Consider the following 19,877-nt stretch of genomic DNA (forward strand, 5'->3'; position numbering starts at 1 on the left):
AGAAAGGATGTGGTGTTACTCATCTGACCTACTCGTTTGTACATTCTCCTCTAAGGTCAAGCTGCGCTTTCTGTGTTCAGACACGGACTCTCCCCGGCAGCAAAGGGCAGTGTGCCTTCGCGGCGCACGGGAAAGAGCGTTTGCACATCACAACTGGGAAAAAAGCAAAACAAAGGCAGCCCACGGAGAGCTTCACGCTCAGCTGAGCGCCGGGCGAGTGTTGTGTTGCGGGGGCACGCAGCGGAGCAGCCGCCGGGAAAAGGAGCGGGGCAGGTTGTGATTCCACAGGGGCATGCTGGGCGAGCGGCGTGTCCTGCGGGGCAGCAGCTCGGGGACCACGCACTGGGGAAGGGACAGGAGCACCTTGGGGCAGAGCGGAACGGCGAAACTGGTGGCAGGGGAATAGTTTCTGTCAGAATGGGAGCAAGGCTGAGATGGGAACAACTTACCACAGGCTACATTTTACTACTGCCAGGTCACTGCAGAGTTTTTCCAAAAGTCACTTGGTTTCCAAGAACCTTCACAGCGGGATAGCGCCGTTAAAACTGCTGGTGGAAACCCAGCTCGGGCAGTACTTCTAACCGAGTGACAAGATGAATCACCGCAGGCAGGAGAAGGGCTGTTGATGCATCGCTCTGTTTCCTTTTGTTACCTCTGACGTCACTCTGCTCCACTTAAGACACGTTCACCGCGTCACACAGCGGGCCCGTGGTGGGTGTCCCACTGCAGCAGCCTCACCAGTGCCAGCCCTGTGCATCCTCCTGCCCTTCCATTTCCACCCTCTCTTCTGCCTCTGAGTATTTTGGGAATTGAGGATTTTTGCTTTCTTTTTTTCAACTTCCTCTGAAAAACAGAGTCATCAAAATGAAGCACGAGTTTTGTAGGATTTGGTTTGTGGGGCTGGGGTTTTTTTTTTGGTTTGGTTTTTTTTTTTCCTTTTACATGCTCCTGACGTCAAGCTCTGCGGCTGTATCCCACGCGGCGCTGGGTCCTGCCGGTTCCTGCTCACCACGAAAGGCTCCAGCCAGCAGCGTCCAGGGGCAGCAGTGTTTGCCTCCCCCTTGGAGAGCAGCCAGGGCTCTCCTCTCAACGAAACTCAGAGCTGAGTTTGCCAGGAAGCCACGGACCACGCACTTTGGCTTCTATAGCTGAGAGTACGGAAATGTCCCCCCAATTCTCTGGAAATCCCAGATGGTCACATCTTCCTGAATTAAGTCACAGCCTAACGGGTGGAAGATGTTTGGCTCCGACTCCCCTGCAAGCAGCTCTCCTCCTCCTCCTCCCGCTCCTCCTTGCAGCGGGGACCACCGCACCTCGGCCACCCCAGCCAGGGGCTGCACCCGTGCAAACACCCTTCCTCCCAGCACCAGCCTGTGCAAACGTTTCCATCGCGTTTCCAGGAAGGGGGCCGCAGAGCCCCCAGCATCGCACAGGCCCTGCCAGCAGCAGCACAGCGGCCGTGGGGAAGGTGGAGGGAGGGGGCTCGTGGCCGGCCACCAGCTCCCTGGCTAGCCGGGGTGCAGACTGGGGCTCTCTGCTCCGTCCTCGCCGGTTTCCCTACACAGAGCCGCATGGTCTCGCACATTTCTCTTCGCTTGCCTTCTGACAAGTCAGTTTGCAAGGAAGCCGCCCCCAAGCCCCCGCGCCTTGCCAGCCCCCACCTGCCAGGCACCAGACCCTCCCCGAGGGCCGCAGCAACTTTGCCAGAGCTGCCCTTGTGCTCCTCGCACTTCCACAGCCACTCACTCTGCCAGGGTTGAAGGCAGCTCGCACCAGAAAGCCCACAGGGGCTTTCTGAGGTGTTTCCTTGTAGCATCAGTGCAGAGGAAAAATTTCCCCATCAGCCCAGATATTTGACGGAGGAGGGAAGTGTGAAGCAGTCTCATTTCCTTATGGCACTTTCCCCTGTTGCACAAAACCAGCCGTCCAGTCCTGTGGCTCACAGCCATCCTTTTCAGCCAGTTCCACGCACTACCCTGTTCACCAACAGTCTGGCCCAAGGTTTCCTGGGCATGCAGCCAGCTGGTCCCGAGGGCTGGGGTGTCTCTGAGCCATAGGGGTCCATGGAGAAGGTGTCTTTTCTCTCCAGGATGCGTGCTGAGAAAGCCTGGGATATGGCAGCTCCCCCTTCATCCATCTCAAGCAATGGGAGGTTGCACCAGCGCACTGGCACAGGGATGGCAGCTGGCCACAGGCACCTTCCATCACTGGCCAGGGCCAGGGAGGACTAACAAGAGAAACGCAGCTGTGGGGAGCCAACAAAGAAGCTCTTTTAAAAACAGAACCTGCACCGTTCCAATTTCAGTAGAAATCCAAACGTATTCAGGGGCTGTTTTTTAAAGAAGCCATGAATTCCCCCACGGCTGGTTTTGGTTGCTCTTTCTGTCGCTGCTGCAAGGTGTGCATGAGGCACATGGGGAAGCGGTGCAGGGAGCACATGGGCTCCAGCCCCAGCCCTGAGCTGCCTTCACCCCCAGCCACGTGCCCAGTCTGAGGCTGAGGACAGCAGCAAATAGAAAACGAAACACAAACCAAAGCTTGCAGGGGGAGGAATAAAACCATAGCCCAGGGAAAACCCCTGATGCCCACAGGCGCGGGGAGGACTTTTGCAGGAAAAGCCTTGGGGCTATCCTAGGGAAAGCTGCAATAACCAGAGGCTACAAGGAGGCATGGAGGCTCTGAGACGCAGCATCCTTGCCCAGCGCCTGGACTCCCTGCAGAGGTACCCGCTGCTGCAGCCACCCCGAGCACTGGCTGCTCGCAGGCACCGTGGGGCAGCTGCACAGCACTGCTGTTGCGGGCTGTGCCGGGGGCTTATGTGGCCAGGCGTGGAGGAGCAGGGTGATGTCCTACCTGCAGGCCAGCCTGGCTCCTGTCTCATGGCCCTTGGTTGTGGAAAGGCACATAGCCACTCCCCGTCTCGGTCAGCAAGCCACTGATACTGAACGGTGGCACCAGCTCCACTGCCACCGACCTCAGCCCACTGCAAGGAAGGTAGAGATGTCAGTGAGCTGCCTGCCCCTCTCTGGCCTCTGGAACGAGGGCTGTTCCCAGACAGCTGGGGCTCCCCAGGGCATCACTATCCTGGGCAGGCAGTGCCTGCAAACAGCAGAGCTCAGTGGGTTTGGGACTGATGAGGGTTTGCGACACCTCGGCCCTGTGCAAAGGGAGCACCTAGCCCACCCCAGGTCCCCGCACGGCCTCACTCACCAGGTGTGGTAAAGGTTGAAGACGAAATCAGGCCCTGGGGAGGCAGGAAGGAGATGTGTCAGTTGTGTGGTGCCATGAACTCACCTCTGCTTTGCTGTGAGTCTGTGCAGCAGTGTAGGAACGGGCAGGACAACCAGCGGGACAGCCAGCCACACCAGGACATCCCCCTCCTCAGCCTCCGCAGGCTCCCATCTTGCCTGAGAGCCACCCTGCACGTGGGTTTCCCCAGCCCCCGGGGACGAGCAAACATCAGGTGTGCTCGCCACATCCCAAGATCTGCAGCCCTTTTCTCTGGAGCCCTCCCTGCCCTGCTGCTACCCGTCCCCCTGCTCTGCCCGTACTCACGGCGCCAGCACTGGCCCCTCTGGTACCACCGGACGAAGGCGTAGCCAAACAGCACCAAGATCAGCACAGCCAGCCCAGCGCCCAAGACAACTCCAAGCATGTTGATGGGCTCTTGCCCTGTAAAGCAGAGGGAGAAGGGGCTCTGCAAACAAACGCCTCTGGGAGGCTGGGGCTTCTGATCATCCCCCGGAGAGGGGAACAGGACCTCTGTGGGGCTGGGCTACGTCCCTCCACCCTGCGCGTGGAGGGACTGCACTCCACAAGACTGTTGAACATTGTGACGCAGAGATTTTTGCTACCCCCAAAGCCCTGTGCTGGAGACTCACCATCTTGGTCACACAGCCACCCCCTCTGCGGTACCCAGGCAAGCTGGCGGGGTGGATCTGGGGTGACCCGGGAAGTCAGAGGGGAGCGTGGGCGACCCGCTGCCCACAGCCTAAACAGGAGCCCACGCTCCCCGTCAGCCGGATCCCCTGCAAGTCCCGCTCCTGTTCCCAGGGAGCTGCTCCAGCAGCTCCTGGCCGTGCACGGGGCCCATCACCCTGCGCGGGCAGGACAGCCCGGCTGCTCCCGGGCACACGCACGCATTCTGGGCTGAAGCATCTTTCCCGGCCGCACAGGGAGCTGTTGGCGACCGGCAGGGCTGAGCCACGCGTTTCGCTGCAGTTCTGGCAGCGGAGGCGCGGGCAGGGCAGGGAGGCGGCCGAGCAGCGCCGGGGCCCGGGGCCACGCCGGCTGCCACCTCCCGCAGCCCCGGTGCTTCTCGCCGGCCGTGCCCAGCCCTGCCCGGGCAGCAGCCGGCGGAGCGCAGGAGAGCCCGAGGAGCAGCACGGTGCCAGGGCTGCGGCAGCGGGGCCGCGCTCCCGCCCCCGCGCAGCCCCGTTTCTGGGCCGGCGGTTCCCTCTACCGGAGGCGCGTGTCAGGGTCCGGGTGGCGGCGGGGCCGTGCGGGACCCCGCGCCCCCCCCGGGCACAGCACGGCCGAGGAGCGGCCGTTCCTCCGCCAACCGCGGGCTGCCGCTGCGCGGAGCGCATCTTGCACGACCCGCCGCTGCGCGGAGCGCATCTTGCGCGACCCAGAGCCCCGGGCCGTGCTCCCGCCGCTCTCCAGCTCTCCCCAGCCCCTGCGCAAACGCCATCCCGGACGCTCCGCCGCCGTCACGGCGGGCTCCAGCAACACAGCCTCTCGCGCATCCACCTGCACCCCAGCAAACCCGCGGGCCCCCCGACCACAAAGCTGCCCAGTCAGCCCCAGCGTGGCCCGTTAGCATAACGCAGGCTGGGGTGGTGGTGGGCACCACTCTGGAGGCTGCTGTGCCCAGCAGGGGACGCCAGGGCTTGGCCACTGTCAGCCCCGCAGCGCTCCCCTGCCCGTTCGAGGGCTTGGGGCAAGCGCCCAGCACAGACCAGGTGCTGTGCCTTGCAGCATCAGGAGTGAGGAGGCAGCGGAAAAGGATGACCTAACAGCAGCTAAATTTAGACAGATGCCAGTGGAGTGAGAACATTTCCCCTGTGGTCACAGTGTTTACATAGTGAGCAAGGTCCCAGGTCATCCAGCAACCCGCAGCACTCGCTCTACCTGATGGGATCTGGCAAACACCTGGGAAGCCGCCGAGCATCGCACAGCCAGCTCCCGAGTTGCACGGCAGATGAGCAGGACCAGCCCGCCCTGCCCTTCTGCTGCACCCTCACGGCAGGGCTCAGGAGGCCAGGACCAGTGGGCGGCCAATATACCCTGCTTCTGCTGGGCCAGGGTGAGCTGGGAGCCCTGGGACCCCAGGCCCCGCCAGGCGTGGGTGAGGTCAGGGAGTCTGCTGCAGGAGTGACTCAGGAGCTGCGGGACAGGAGGAATATGGTGCAAGAGCCTCCCTGAATCAGCCGGCTGCCGAAACCACCCTCTCCCCACACCTACAGCTGGTGGGAGGATGACGCTTCATGCCCAGACCCTGCCCCGTGCCATGCGTGGGAGGTGTTCCCAGCCCCAACACACTCTGGAGCACACGTCCTCATGTCCCAGTGAGATACCTCCAAGCAGCACTGGTCGAGGCAGAGCCACACCAGCAGCTGAGGCCCGAGCCCCAGCTCCACTGACAGCAGAGCAGAAGGGAAGGTCATCAAGCCACTGCCCACGCCATAAGACATCCCCACCCCTGCTCCATAAGGGGAGAAAAAGGTCACCTACTCACCTGCCTGGAGGTCCATCTCCTGGCACCCAGCGCTGTCCTGCAGGAGCTGCTCACAGCCAGCCCAGTGTGTGCTGGAGCCTGGCACGTCCTGCCCGTCCCTTCCTCTCTTGGTGACACAGCCGCCTACCACCCGTTCTGCAGTGAGGCTGGGCACCACTCCTCGCCTGCCGGTTCAACTGGTTCCCAGGGGAGAAAGCAGAAGAGCTCCAACAGATATCACTCCTCATGGATGGACAGCCACCACCTGTGCCCCAGGACAGCTGCTCCCAACCCAGCCCAGCCTCCCCAGCCGCTCGGGGCAGGCATGATGCCTGCCCACGCAGGCAGGGACAGGCACCCTGGCAGGGGCTGAACTGGTTGCGCTGGGAGCCCGAGGGGCAGGGACGCCCTGGATACAGGGGTGTCCGGCCCTGGCAAGGCATCCGTGCGGCTGCATCCTCCGCTGCCACCACCTGGCAAAGAGCAGCAGCCAGGAGAGGGGCAGGGTCCCACACAAAGCCAGGGCTTGGGCATCTCAGGACCTCAAAGGTTATGGGCTTGTGCAGGGTGAGGGCACCCGTGGGGAGGGCAGGACCTCAGGGTGACAGGGCGTCTCCCACTAGCTGCCCCTGGTCACAGACACCCCCTGGTATGATGCACTTATGACTGTGCATCAACCATCTTCTCAAAGCCCTGAGCCACGGGGTTAAGCGGCAATCACTGCCCACTTGCAGAAAGAGGGGGGAAAAGATCTCCTGTGGCTGCAGGTAGAAGGTAACAAACAGGGATAACCATTAACAGCTTGGAAACTGGGCAGCCAGGGGCAACATCCCTCCCCTCTTTGTGCATGCTCTGTCAGGCAAAGCCTCCAACTACACCGTGCTCCAACACAACAGCACAGGGTGGCCAGGCAGGAGCCAAGCCCCTGGGCAGCCCTCCCCAGCAGCGAGAATCTCAGCACCAAGACCCGGGGCGATGCCTGGGACCTGTGGGGATGCCACAGAGCCAGCCGGGATGCAGAGGGGATGCTGTGTGTTGCAGACCCCAAGGCTGTGACTGCTCCTGGCCGGGCAGTGGGGAGGAAAGGGCCAGGGTGGGTGTCCCCGTGGCACGGGGAGGCTGGGGCTGTGCAGAGCCCCGGGCCAGCCCTGCCTGGCCTCTGCCTGACCCCAGAAGGAGCCGGGTGCCCGGAAGTCCACGTCACGCCAGTGCTCTGCGCACAAGAGGCCAGGGAAGGATGACGGGCTGGAAATGCAGCCGCACTCCAGGAAGCAAAGCCTCGAAGGCGCGTGGAGCTGTGACATAACATCTGCAAACCTCAGCTGCTTCCTCAAAGCCTTCGCTTAACCTCAAAGGAGGAAGAGCCGCTCCCCGCTGTGCCGCCTCCCACCCCGCGGATGCTCCTGGGCTGCTCTCCCTTCCACCACAGCGGGCCCAGGCTGTGGGGTATGTGGGGCTGGCACTGGGATGCTCTGGGAAGGCTGCCCACGCCTCGAAGGGGTCTCTGCAGCTGCGCGGGTGGTGCTGGATGCATAGGACTGAGCTTGCTCCAGAGCCTCTGCCTGACCCAGCTGGCCCGTCAGCACCCGTTTCTTGAGCTGCCTTTGCTTTTAAGCCAGTTTGTTCACTGACAAGGGACAGTCATGCCCAGACTGGACAGGAGAGCTCTCTCCACCGTGCCGCAGTTCACGCTGCATCAGGAGCCCACACAGCCATTTGCCTGTGCTGCCCAGCCAGGACCCGCTGTGGCACGCTGAGGGCGCAGCGCTCTGCCCAGCTCCCCACTGCTGTGCACAGCCCCTTAAACCAGGTTGCAAGCTGAAAGCTCCTGAGCAGCACTAGGCACCCTCCTGCACAAAGCACACAGCTTGACCTGCCAGCTGCCGCTGCCCACCCTCCATCCCACAGTCTCTGGGCATGGCCCATGTGGGCAGGAGCCGAGAGCACAGCCTGCTGAGGTCCCCACACCTCCCGAGAGGGCTGAATCCTCACCAGTGAGCATGGGGAGAGTGTCCCTTACCTGCAGAGCCACATGCAGATGCCAGGATCTCTGGTCAGGCTGCCGGGTTATGCTGCCCACTCTGCCCAGAGCGGGAGGGACGAGCTGGCACAGCGACAGCACAGCTCCCCGGCTGAGTAGCTGCAGGTCTGGGACGCTCCACAGTCTCCCTGCTGGCACAGGGCATGCTCCTGGCAGCAGCAGCTCTCCCTGACTGTTGGGAAAGCTTGATTACAAAACGAGGAAAAGGTAATTAGCTGCTCCATAAATCCTACACACCCACCACTTCCAGCATGAGTCTGCACGAGGCCAGGCTTTCCAGCCAGCTGCCAGCAGGGCCAACCACACGCAGACTCCCTGACCCCGGCCCGCTCCCCGCACCTGCCTTTGCCCAGCCTGAGCAAGCGGCTCCTGCACACCTGGAGGTCAGTGCCCGTCCTGCCTGGCAGTGCCCGTCCTGCCTGGCAGTGCTGCCAGCAGCAGGGTAAAGCGAGCCCAAGAGCGGTTATTCCTGGACATGCAGCCCAGCTTTGCGTCAGGGACACACACAGCTCCTCCAGCAGCCTCAGCATCTGCCTACAGGCACAGCACTTCCCAAAACAGGGCTGGGGGGCCGTAAGAGCCCCTCTCCTCACTCACCACTGCCAGCCCCATCTTGTGCAACATCAATCAGCTCACCCAACCCAGGGCAGCTGCTCTGCAAAGGGACAAGGGCTTGCAAGAGAAGGGCATGGCCACCCTTGAGTTTGCACTGTGATCCCCCACTTGCAAGAGCCAGCCTCAGCGCCGAACCCAGCACACCCGCATGGGCAGCGGGCCCCTGCACATCTCCATTAACAGCCCAGTAGCATCCCGCTGGTGGAACTGGCAGTCAGCATTGCCACAGTGGTGCTGTACTACAGCAGGGACAAAAGCCAGGGAGAAAGACGGAGGTTTGTCCCAGAGCGCAGGTGAGGGAGCCTGGAGGGGCCACGCTCAAACCTCTGCCCTGCCCAGCTTGCCAGGACACCTGCTGTTGCGATCTCTAGGCAGGGGGTTGGCACCCTGCTCCCACCGGAAAGTGATGACTCCGTCCAGCCTGCCCAGGACACCAGCTACTCCCGCACAGCCAGACACCTGCCCACGCCTGCTGAGCCACTGCCAGCGCTGCCTGTGCCCTCCAGCCTGCATAGCAACCCCAGAGGTAATCTGCCACCAGTGCCCACTCCCATTCCTTTTAATGCCACTCTGGTGCTGCCAGGAGCACCTGCCCACCGCAGCCTGGGGCTGCGCAAGGACACACAGACCGAGTGACCCGGGAGACAGGAGCATATGATGGCCTGGTAACCTCATGCGTAAACTCTCCTCCTTTCCTCCTCCACCTACTAAAACCTCCGTTTGAAAACAAGCCGGTGCAACGCGGAAGAGACGGACAAAGAGCGGGATGGCTGTGGTTCCTCTTATCATCTGGAGAGGAGCAGGAAAAAAATCTTGCTCCGTCAGTCGGTTCACTCCTGATAAGCTATTTTGTGACAGCAGCTCTGCGTGTGAGTCACCCTCCAGTGGGAGATGCTCAGGAGATTATTGCAGGTGATGGTGCTGCTGATAGACCGGTGTTATATTACAATACAAATCAAAATTCCTGTTTCACAACTCCTCTTGTGGGTTTTAAGGAGCGCTTGGGCAGTCCTGCCCCAGTGTTAGCACAGCACGGGCAGAGTGGCGCAGGCACAGGGGCGGTGGGAGCATCGCCAGCCTGGGCTCCCTGGGCACCCCCTCTCGCCGTGTCCCAGCCTGGAGGATATTTGCCAGGTTCCTGCAGGCAGAAGACCACGTCAGACAGAGCTGGATGAACATGGTAAGTTACCGATAGCTTCACCCACCGCTCTGCCTCCTCCCTGCACATCAGCCCCAGCCCCTCGCCCCAGGAGTGGGCAGCTGGCATCCCGATATCCCACAGCTGGCTGCGCTCGCAGCCCAGGTCTGCCAGGAGTGGTTCGCTGGCAATGAGGCAGTCCAGGCTCAAAAGAGCTGCTGCTCCCTGGCCCCCTGCAGCGTCCAGGCAGGGAGCGATTTCACCCATCTCTCAACACCCCACCACGGCTGTTGAATACAGCACTTGGCTATCGCCACGAGCTCTCGCTCCCGCATTTCTCTGTGGCTTGCCTTGGCCCTCTCCCAGTCCGGGAAGCAGACAGGTAAGACAGTGCGTCTCAAGTCTGCTCACCAAGGGGAACGTGCCCTTCTGGACTGTCTTATCCTTTGAGAAGGGATCAGTTCCCAGGCAATGCCTGGGCAAAATCCCAGCACCCCTGCCCCTGGTGCAGCTCCCACTGCAGGACTGCCCGTCCCTCTGCTCAGCTCAGCTCCCTGCAGTGCCTTTTGCAAGAAAAGCCATGGCCACCAAACCCCAGGCTGGCATGCAGTCCCTCCCTAGGAGGAGGCGGCTTCCTTAACAGAGGGCAGCCACGTACAGCCCAGTTCACTGGGCATCGTAAGACCTGGCACCAGTGACGCACTGGGACACCATCCCCTCCAGGGTGAGGAACTCGCCCCTCTGCACAAGGGCAACGGCTACACACGCTCTTGGGTTAAGGCCCCTGCAGCCCAGGAGCTAGCTCTGGATCCCATCACCCTGCGCCCTTGGAAGCTGGGGTTTGCACAGGAACATCCCACCTTCCTTCGTCCAGGAGCACCGGCACAGCTGCACGGTGCACTGCAGCACCCTTCAGCCATACACTGGGGAGCGCGAATGGCGAGAGTCCGGCTGCACCCCAGGCTGCTCAGGTGGCACAGGAGCAGAAGCTCATCAGGAGGCCACGGCTCGTGGGCTGGCACTTGCACAGCTGGAGTGCGGACTGGCCATAGTGGCATTAACGTGCTTCCAGAGAATACAACAAGGGAGCTCAATTAGTTACGGTAGCCTTGCATTCTCCAGGAAAACAAGTGCTTCCACTCCACGGAGGAGCTGGCACAGCTCTTGCCTTGCTTTGGATTTAACCAGTGCAGCTCTTGCTTGTACTGTGGTTTTGAGAGCAAATGGACAGCCACGGAGAGGCAGCTCTAAGATCTGTATCTGTTCAAAATGGAGGAGGTTCACAGACCCAAACAAAATAAAAATCAATAACGGTCAATACCTTCTGTAGGTGGGAAGGTAGCCAGCACCACAGCATCATCCCTCCACCTGCATCCACAGCAGACCTGCACAGGGCTGCCAGAAAGGAGCCCGATGCCAGCTGACGTGATAGCACGAGTATGGGCAGCCTGTGGGCAGGCAGGGGCGGCTGTGCCGCTGTGGTGCCCCTTAGCCGCAGAGCCCCGGCCATGCCGCAGAGTCTGCAGGAGCCGTTGTGGCTGGAGCCCTGGGACCGTTCCTGCAGGGAACCGTTAGGATCCCATTATCAGGGTCATGCCCAGCCCAGGCCCACGGTGACACAAAAGGTCAGCATGAGGAAGGACTGGCCCCACGTGCGCTCGGCTGCCTGCGCTGGAGGACGTAGGTGGTGTTCGGGAGCAAGCCGGGCTGGCATTGCAAAACTCCCAGGGCTCCTGCAGTCACCGGGCGCTGCAGGTAAGCGGCTTGGGAGGGGCAGCTGAGATGGAAGGTCCAGGAGGCACCCTCCGTTTCCCACCCTGCCCTCCAGTCCCAGAAGGTCCCTGACTCCTTGCCACCAGCAGCCAGGCTCCGTGTTCCCTGGGAGCTGGTCTGGAGCTGGGATCCTCTGGTGGCACTGCAGTGCCCTCGCAGGAGCCAAAAAGACCCGAGGGGCTGTGCAGAGCCCAACCAGGGGCCAGGCGCTCACCACGACTTGCCCACACTTGGCGTCGGTGCCAGCTGATCCTGGCTGTTTGGAGAAAGGCCTCTGGCATTTCCTCAAAAAGAGCCAAACGGCTTCATGCTGGGGCACAGCCATGTCCCCACAGCCCTGCCAGCACCAGGCAGGATCCGGTCCTCCCCAGCACAGGTCGCTACTTGTTCCTGGGCTGGGAAGCAGCCGAAACGGGCAGCCGGAGCCATGCAGCAGGGCCATGATGGGAAGGCAATGTTTGCTGGCTGGCGAGGGGCAGCGACGTGGAGCCAGCAGCACAGCATGTCCAAGCTACCTTTGTGTGGTAACCCACAAATTCTCACTTGGCGCTTGTCTGCGGAATCCTGCTGGTACAGTCTTTGTGCATGGCTAGACATGCCCGAACAGCGTGACCTGGAGAGGGAAGGCACTGCCACTCCCTCCTGCCAGGCACGGGCTGCAGCACGGCCCCTTTCCAGCCTTACGGCATCCCCACTCCCATTGCACCGCTGCTCTTCAGAGCCCGGATCTCCGAGCCATGAGACTGCACAGGGGCCTCCGCTCTCATCTGAGACAGCACATGTAACCCCCTCCTGCCCAGGGACAGCCGTGCTGCTCCCGGAGCTCAACAGCCCAAGGAGCAAAGGCTTCCAAACCTCAGACTCTCCTGAATCACGCTCCTGGATCTGTGGGCTTCCTTACTCTGTTCCTGTGGGGTGAAGACTCTGCAAAACAGCTTGTCTTACCTGTGGTGGTAGAGTCCAGAAGCAACAGCAAAGGAAAAGAGCTCGCTCGGGGCTGGAAGGGCATTCCAGGGAACAGCACGCGTGGTGCTTCCCGCAGCCTCGGCAGGGCAGGAGCACACTTTCAAACCTCGAGCTCTTGGGAAGCAGCACTCAACAGCGTGGCATGAGCATGGCTGCAAAAACAGGGCAAGAGAAACATACAGCACCCACCCGAACCCCACCCTCCCCCCGAAGGGGCTCGGATCTTTGCCCAGCACCAACCCACCCGCCGAGGACAGGGGCAGTGCATTCAGCGACGGTGGGCAGTGCGGCTCTCGGGACCTTTCCTGCTGCTCTTGAGCATCTCTCATACAAGAAGCTGTTACAGGAAAATATCCTTGAGGAGATCAAGTGGGATCAATGCCTTGTTCACTGCTCGCTCCAGCACGGACGGCTACCGGGGCTGTGTTTACTGCGTGTCCTAGCAGCGGCACAGCCCGCCCCGAGAGCGAGAGCGCTCGTTCCCATGGGCCGGGCGGGTTTCTCCAGCAGCTCCTGCAGTCAGCCGGGGAGGACTCGGGCTATGCCACTCAGTTTCTGACCCTGCGCTGGGCCAGCCGAAGAATATAACCCCCGTCATGACATGTCTGGGTGGCGCAGCCCTGCAGGCACGTGCATTTTGACTCAGGGTTTCTCGGCACAGCAGAAAGTGCCTCTTTCATAATGCCTGTGACTTCTTAAGCCTCTGGTGCATTAAAGGCCGTAACTCTATAACATTAACAGCCAGTTATGGAATTGCACAGGTGGTGTCCCTGGGAACAACACTGCCAGTGATCCTGGGTGACAGCAGAGCCCAGTGTCACACCAGGACGTGCCACCCCCCACTGCCACCTCCATCCCCAGCAGCTCTAAAGCTACTTCCGCTGTAGGCTGAGCGTTTTCCCTCCAAGTTGTCCTCAAATGAGCCAAGGAAACAGCAGCCTCTGTGCCTGCCCAGGCTTCATTGATCCTCCACTTCCTCTGGCCTGCCCTCCCTGGGGTGGCTGACTGTGTCAGCTGTGTGCTTGGCCTGGGCATCACCATGGTGCCAGCTAACCACACTGCCACAGACCCTTCCCACCTACCAGCTGCTTTTGGGCTGAGGTCGCAGCTCAGTGACTGGTTTTCCTCTCTGGTTTGCAGGATTTAGCTTCTGAGCGGCTGAATGGCAGAGGTAATGCCCACAGGAGTGGGGGGCGCAGGTGCTGCCAGGCTGTGCCTGGCGACACAGGGCCACACTCCTCTGCGTTGCAGGTCCCAGCACAAGACGCAAAGCCTCCACAGCACTGCAGTCCTTCAAGCGGATCGGCATCCCAATCCTGGCAGCAGTGCTCAGCCTCGCCTGCCTGGTTACGGTCGGGTTCCTGGGTACGGCTCCTGCTCTCCTCTCCCCGCTCCTCCTGCTGCTGCTGAGCGCAGCCACTGCTCAGCAAACACAGCTCTGGACCCGGGGCTCAGCCGGGTCCGGCTTTGCCGCCATCCTGCTGAGCCCCGAGGACAAGCCCTGAGCCTGCCCAGCAGCACGAGCTCAGCGCTGAGCTCCCCCTTTCCCTCTAGTCAAGGTTTACCTGGACTACCACTACTTCTTCTGCGAACAGCCCCTGAAGCTGGTGCCGCTGCAGCAGGTGTGTGATGGGCAGGTGGACTGTCTGCAGGGCGAGGACGAGGCCAGCTGTCCCCAGTGGGTCCCCGAGGGGCCACCGGCCGGTGGTGAGTGCAGGGCACCCTGCCGGAGCCGCAGAGGGGCTGGGCTGCTGCAGCAAGCCTCCCCCTGCTAAAGCCACCCGTGACAAAGCTGACTTTGCGCCTCCCTCCAGCCCGTGTTTCCAAAGACAGATCCATCCTGCAGGTGCTCAACAGAAACACTGGAGCCTGGTCCTGCATCTGCTACGACCACTTCAACCTGGTGCTGGCAAAAGCAGCCTGCGAGCAGATGGGCTACAGGAGGTACACGGCTGCCTTCTCCACACCTCTCTCGCCTGCTTTATCCATCCCGCTCCCATAAAAGCTCTTTCCAAGTGGGGCTCTGTTTACTTATAAAGCACTCAGAGCTCTGCACTAATGGTTCAGTCCATTCCCACCATGCAGAGCACTGTGTGTCCCTAGGAGCTGGCTGGTCTCTGTGCTAAAAGCCCTGGCAGCCTCCCATGTAAGCCCAGTACCATGCCCTGCATCCCCTGCTCCGTCTCCAGCCTAGGGGCACCCTGGCCCACTTCCACCCCTCAGCAGGGCTGCAATGCACCTCCCTCCCAACACACACCTCACCAGAGCAGCTTCCCTTGGGGAGGGGTACAGGGCATCACATCCCCCTTTTAAAGCCCAGGAGAGCCACACTTGGCTGGGGATGTGGGTGCTGCACAGCTGTGGGCCCTTGCAGCTGCAATGAAGCTCTATGTCACCCACCTGTGTCCATCTTGATGAAGCCCCATGTCACCCACCCGTGTCCGCCTCGTGCACTGCCCTGAGCTAGCAGCCAGTTTGCATTGCTGCATTCAACCAAAGCTGCCTGAAGCTGAGATCTGGGATGCATCTTACTAGCCCTGCATGTTCAGTATCAGCCCTGGATTCAGGGAGAGTTTGACAGAAGTTAGGGCTATACTAGGGAGAAGATGGATTCTGGTGTTCAAGCCCCACTAGGAGCCTAGACTGAGCCCAGGATGGTATTTTCCAGCTCCAGGAAGTCAGGGATTGAGGCTCTGAGCGCAGCCCCAATGTCACCACAGCAGGCTCACCCCTGAGGTCCCCTGGGAGCCACCTGCCCCACGCCTCGCAGAACAGCAGGGAGTAGTCTCCCTTTCCTCAATACTCCTGCCACTGGTCCCGAGCTCAGCGGCCAGTCTCCCCATCCTGCCCCTGGCCCTTCAGGGCTGTGGCACTTCCCTCTTTTGGCATCCCTGTGTCCCTGTCCCGAGGAACTCCCTTTTTCTATGGTGTCTTTCTCCTGCTCACTGGCGCAGGGTCCATGTTGCTGTCCTATGCTCCTGCTTCCTCCCTGTCTCACCGGCTCTTTGCTGGGGCCACGGGCAAACATTTAGGACCTATTTGTAAAGCTTCAGTCCCTAAAGTTTTAGAACTGGGTTATACCATCTTTGGCTCAGTTTGAGACAAAACCACTGAGTTTCCAGGCTCCCAGTGGTGCTCCGGCCCCAGTGCCTGTCCTCTCCCAGCATCTGCGCCCTGTTGGGAGCGGGCCTGGGGCTGCACACCCCCGGGCATGATTCCTGATCCGGGCCCCCCTGTGTCTTCCAGCAACCCCATTTTCCGGGCGGTGGAGGCGGGTGAGGGGCAGCCCCTTCCACCCCGTGAGGTCATGCTGAGCAACGGCAGCCTCCAGGTGCCCAAGCTGGGCAGGTGAGTGGTGGGGCTGGGCAGAGGTGCCCCCGTGCCCATCTCCTTGCGTGGGAGCCTGTGGTGCCTGGCTGCGGAGCTGGAGCCTCTCCTGCACCGAATCCAGCCCTTTTCCTCCCTTCTCCTCCACCAAATCCAGCCTTTTTCCTCCCTCTTCCAGGAAATGCCTCTCTGGATCTGTCGTTTCACTCTTTTGTTCCAGTAAGTATCACGAGGCGGTTTGCACCTTGCAGCACGCTGGGCCTGGCGCCGCTCCAGGTCCTCGGTCCCGGCACGGCCCCACGTGCTGCAGCTGCAGGAGCTCAGCTCTGGCCCAAGCCCTGTCCCTGCCCGGTTCCCACACTGTTTGCGTGAGAAAAGTTGGATTTGATCACCACTAACCTTCTTGTCAGGCCAGCAGAAACCTCCCAGAAATGAAACACCTAGGAGAGGCTTAACCAGCTGCCTGGATGGGCTAACTTTTGCTCACGAATTATGTTAATTAAACTAATCCACCCGGTGGGCTGGAGAAGGCAAGGGACCGATGAGCCCGTTCCAGCAAGCCTGGGGCAATGTGCAAACACACCCCAAACCGGGGAGTGCCAAGTGGTGCACAGAGGGGTGACAGTGTTGGGGTACCGGGGAGCATCTGGGCCATGCTCCCCTCCCTGGGAGGCACGGGAGCCTCCGTCCCTGCTCGCCCCCGAGGACGGAGGCGGGCAGAGTGGGTGGGTGCTCTTTCTCTCCCCCCGCCCCAGCTAACGCGCTGCTCTGTCGCTGCTCCGCCGCCGGCAGAAGACTGCGGGGAGAGCACGAGGGCTCCGCGCGTGCTGGGCGGGAGCGCGGCCGCCATCCAGGCCTGGCCGTGGCAGGTCAGCTTGCAGTACAGGAAGGAGCACATCTGCGGCGGCAGCATCATCGACCCCGGCTGGGTGCTGACGGCTGCGCACTGCTTCAAGTGAGTCGGCGACTGCCCCGCTGCAGCGCGCCGCGCAGCCGGCACCGAGGTGCCGGGGCTGGGTCGGCTCCTCGAGGCCAGGCTGAGTCCCTCTGGGTTTAAGCCACGTCTTGCTCCAACACCCTGTAATTAACACGTCGGCGCAGGGCTCTGTGCCCCTCGGCCCGACATGGCTGCCTGGCGCCGAGCAGGGCAGCATGCCCGCTGGGCTCTGCTGCCTGTCCCCGCGGCAGCATGGCAGAGGGGAAAGAGGGGAGTGATGGCAGACGTGTCTGTGTGCAGGAACAACCCCGTCATTCGGAGCTGGCGTGTGAAGGCCGGCTCCCACCTCCTCTCAGGCACTGCCACCCTCGCCGTGGAGAAGGTCTTCCTGGCCAAGGTGACACCTGCATCTCCCAAGGACAACGATATTGCCCTGGTGAAGCTGCGCTCTCCTCTGCGTGTCTCAGGTGAGACATGGCACACGTCACCTCACAGCGAGTCCCGAGTGGCTCCTGACGGCCCCGCGGAGCGTGCTAGGAGGCCGATGCCCCACGGGGCACCGCTCAGCAGGCACCAAGCAGTGGTGCAGAGAGTGCCACGCGTGAGCGGCACCTCATCAAGAGCGCAGCAGGGAGCTGGGTGCCCTTCCCCACGAGCATCCCCAGGCACCTCCTGCACCTCGCCTCTCCCCTCCAGACAGCAGCAAGCCCATCTGCCTGCCCTATTTCGATGAGGAGTTGGTGCCAGGCACGTCCCTGTGGGTGATCGGCTGGGGCTACACGCAAGAGCACGGTGAGCGGGGCGTGCAGGGGCAGGCACCGTGCGGGTCTGCGCCGGGGGGCTGCCCCGGAGGCGAGGGCAGAGCCCCCCCCAGCACCGCTCACAGCAGGAGATGGGGCCAGTGGGCCCCCTCCTCACCCGGGGACCCCTCTGAGCAGCCGTGTCCCACGCAGGCAAACTGTCGGAGACCCTGCAGCAGGCGGAGGTGGAACTTGTAGACAAGGAGAGCTGCAACCTGGCCGCCTACCACGGCGAGGTCACCGAGAAGATGCTGTGTGCCGGCCTGGCTCAGGGCGGGGTGGACACCTGCCAGGTGGGGAGGCGGCAGGGCCAGAACGAGGGAGCGGGTCGGCCCGCACCTCTCCCCAAACAGCCGCTCACCGGGAAGAGCCGCGAGCAGCAGCTCAGGCTGGGGGGCTCCTCGGCCCCCGCTCAGATGGTCCGTCCTTCGCAGGGGGACAGCGGCGGGCCCCTGCAGTACGCGGGCAGGCATTGGCAGGTGGTGGGCATCGTCAGCTGGGGCCAGGGCTGCGGGACCCCCAGGACGCCTGGCGTCTACACCAGTGTCCGTGCCTACCTCGACTGGATCTACGCCGTCCGGAGGGTCAGTGCCACGCTGCCAGCACCGCTGCGGCAACACACACGGCCGCTCTATCGCACAGGTTTTGGGGGGCACTGGGGAAGGGCCAGGGCTCCCTCAGCGGCTCTGCACGAAGGGTGCAGCGCGGCTGCAGCGCGGGCTGCGGGGATGGAGCTGCAGGGTGCAGGCAGCCAGGTCCCTTCAGCGCCTTAAGGATAACGTTCTCTTTTCCTCCTGGTTTCGGCTGCACTCCAAAGCTTGCGATTGCTTCTCTCTCTCCTTCCAGTCGGAGCTCTGAGACCTGCTGGGACGGTTCCCTCCCCTCGCCCCCAGCTCCCATCCCCGTCCTTACGCCCTTGGCTGTCTTGGCTCTGGCAGCAGCTGGGAAATGGATCTCAAGCCACGGAAGGTGAGCAGTGCCTCCCGAACCCTCGCTGGCAGGCTGTGATTTTCCAGGCCAGAGGCCAGCCAAGGAGGCAAAAGGCAGCTCGGAGCAACAGCCACCGACACCGTGAAGGAATCCAAGCAGCTCGAGCTCCCTTCCGGAGACAGATTAATTTATTGCCCTGTGCCGACCCTGCTGTGGCAGGAAGGCTCACTGCTGTTTGCTCACTACTGTTGTACAGAGAGAAACGATGTTTGTGCTGTAGAGTATCCCCATTAAAAGAAAGTATTTGTTTTTTCACACAGCCTCCGAAGGCTTTGTCCCTCTTGCTTGCAGGGGTATTTTTCGCAGCACGCCGTGCTGTTTGCTGGAGCTGCTTTCCCAGCACAAGGCAGAGCTTATTTGCTGGCTCTTGTGAACCAGCTGTTCCTGCACACAAGGAAGAAAGTGCTGTGTGGACCTCGGCCGCTCAGGCAGCCAAGCTCATCAGAACGGGGTCAGTTTAAATTATTGTTAACAAACGAGGACCTTAGGTGTTATTTTACATCTGTTTTTTGTAGAGCAGCTTCGGCCCCAGCGTAAATCAGGGCCGTTCCCACGCGATGTGGCAGGGAGAGATCCTGCTTGCCAGGCAGCTGCACTCGGAGCCTTTTGTGCTGGTAACCGCCCCCCCTCCAAGCACCCTACAAACGCTACCCCTCCAAAGGTGGCCCTACTGCCCCGTCCCGTGGCCCATGCCGGGCTGGCTCCCCAGCTCCAGGCACCCGCAGCCCCTGGGCTGAAGTGGGCAATGCACACTCGTGGGTGCTGGGAAGCAGCACCCAGCCCTCGCCCCAGAGTGTCCGGGGGAGCAGCAGGACACTGGCAGTCACGCACCCAGGACAAGCAGCTACAGGGAACGGACACAGCCCATGCAGGAAACGCCGCTGCTCTTCGCCTTAGCGCAGCGCGCGCCCGGGGAGTTCGTGGTAAGCCTGAACAGACACCCACAGCAACCAAAACTGCAGCGAGTTTCTCTAGTAAACATAAAGTTTATTTCATTCAAGGCCAAGCTAACTAAACCTCTACAGTGCAAAAATGTGCTGTAAGTTGTCACACAGCATGTTGAACACATGCTGTGTTTATTCGCAGGTATCTCCTACGTGTATTTCTATATGCTCATACACATACATGTCTGCCGCAGCACGCGCCTCCGGCAGGCCCTTCTCCCCTGCGTGCCCCAGAAAGCCCCCGCAGACCCCCCAAAGCCCTTGTGATGGCAGGGACCCCGCGGCAGCTGGCAGAAGCTCCCGAGGCAGCCTGCTCCCCCGCAGTCCCCTGCGCGGCATACAGCACCTGCACGCATATATATAGAGTGACATTTCAAAAACTGGTTATGTTGACTTTTTCCATCAAGCCAGAGGAGTAATCCATGCATAGTTCAGCATTGCATATCCTGTGGTAAGTGGGACTGTGTCCGGATACCGTCTAAAAAAGGCCAACAGGTTAGGACAGCTAAAAATAGTTCTTTAAAAAAATCCCTTCCTCCCCTCACCGTCCTCTCCCACGGGACGTCTCCTCCAAGGGTGGGCTGGGGGGCCTCTTGGGGCAACTGGGAGGTCTCACGCCTTCCTGCC

At 61.5% G+C, this 19,877-nt stretch overlaps 2 protein-coding genes across 2 annotated transcripts; one reads left to right on the forward strand and one right to left on the reverse strand.

Annotated features, from left to right (window-relative positions):
• Positions 1-2,877: 2,877 nt before the first annotated feature.
• SMIM35 (small integral membrane protein 35) lies at positions 2,878-5,756 on the reverse strand. Its single transcript, XM_086626782.1, has 4 exons — positions 5,741-5,756; positions 3,556-3,672; positions 3,211-3,244; positions 2,878-2,983 (listed from the first exon to the last, which is right to left on the reverse strand). The coding sequence occupies exons 1-4, from the start codon at positions 5,754-5,756 to the stop codon at positions 2,878-2,880; spliced, it is 273 nt and encodes a 90-aa protein (XP_086482908.1).
• Positions 5,757-9,546: 3,790 nt separating this feature from the next.
• Positions 9,547-19,517, forward strand: TMPRSS4 (transmembrane serine protease 4). Its single transcript, XM_086626783.1, has 14 exons — positions 9,547-9,555; positions 13,393-13,423; positions 13,504-13,617; positions 13,807-13,959; positions 14,067-14,196; positions 15,499-15,600; positions 15,758-15,798; positions 16,372-16,534; positions 16,817-16,983; positions 17,213-17,308; positions 17,470-17,609; positions 17,751-17,958; positions 18,163-18,339; positions 19,393-19,517. Exons 1-14 carry the CDS (start codon positions 9,547-9,549, stop codon positions 19,515-19,517), a joined length of 1,656 nt encoding a protein of 551 aa, XP_086482909.1.
• The last annotated feature ends 360 nt before the right edge of the window (positions 19,518-19,877 follow it).

This window comes from Tauraco erythrolophus, chromosome 26, assembly GCF_009769465.1.
Source record: "Tauraco erythrolophus isolate bTauEry1 chromosome 26, bTauEry1.pri, whole genome shotgun sequence".
In the NCBI taxonomy this organism is placed as follows: Eukaryota; Metazoa; Chordata; class Aves; order Musophagiformes; family Musophagidae; genus Tauraco; species Tauraco erythrolophus.

Bases quoted from the DNA above. Each gene is read 5' to 3' on its own strand.
- SMIM35 (XM_086626782.1), bottom strand. The intron at 3,245-3,555 runs GTGAGTACGGGC...CTGCCTCCCCAG, and splicing joins GAGGGGCCAGTGCTGGCGCC to GGCCTGATTTCGTCTTCAAC. The intron at 2,984-3,210 runs GTGAGTGAGGCC...CCTTCCTTGCAG, and splicing joins TTCAACCTTTACCACACCTG to TGGGCTGAGGTCGGTGGCAG.
- TMPRSS4 (XM_086626783.1), top strand. The intron at 15,601-15,757 runs GTGAGTGGTGGG...TCCCTCTTCCAG, and splicing joins CAGGTGCCCAAGCTGGGCAG to GAAATGCCTCTCTGGATCTG. The intron at 18,340-19,392 runs GCCAGCCAAGGA...GTTTATTCGCAG, and splicing joins TGTGATTTTCCAGGCCAGAG to GTATCTCCTACGTGTATTTC.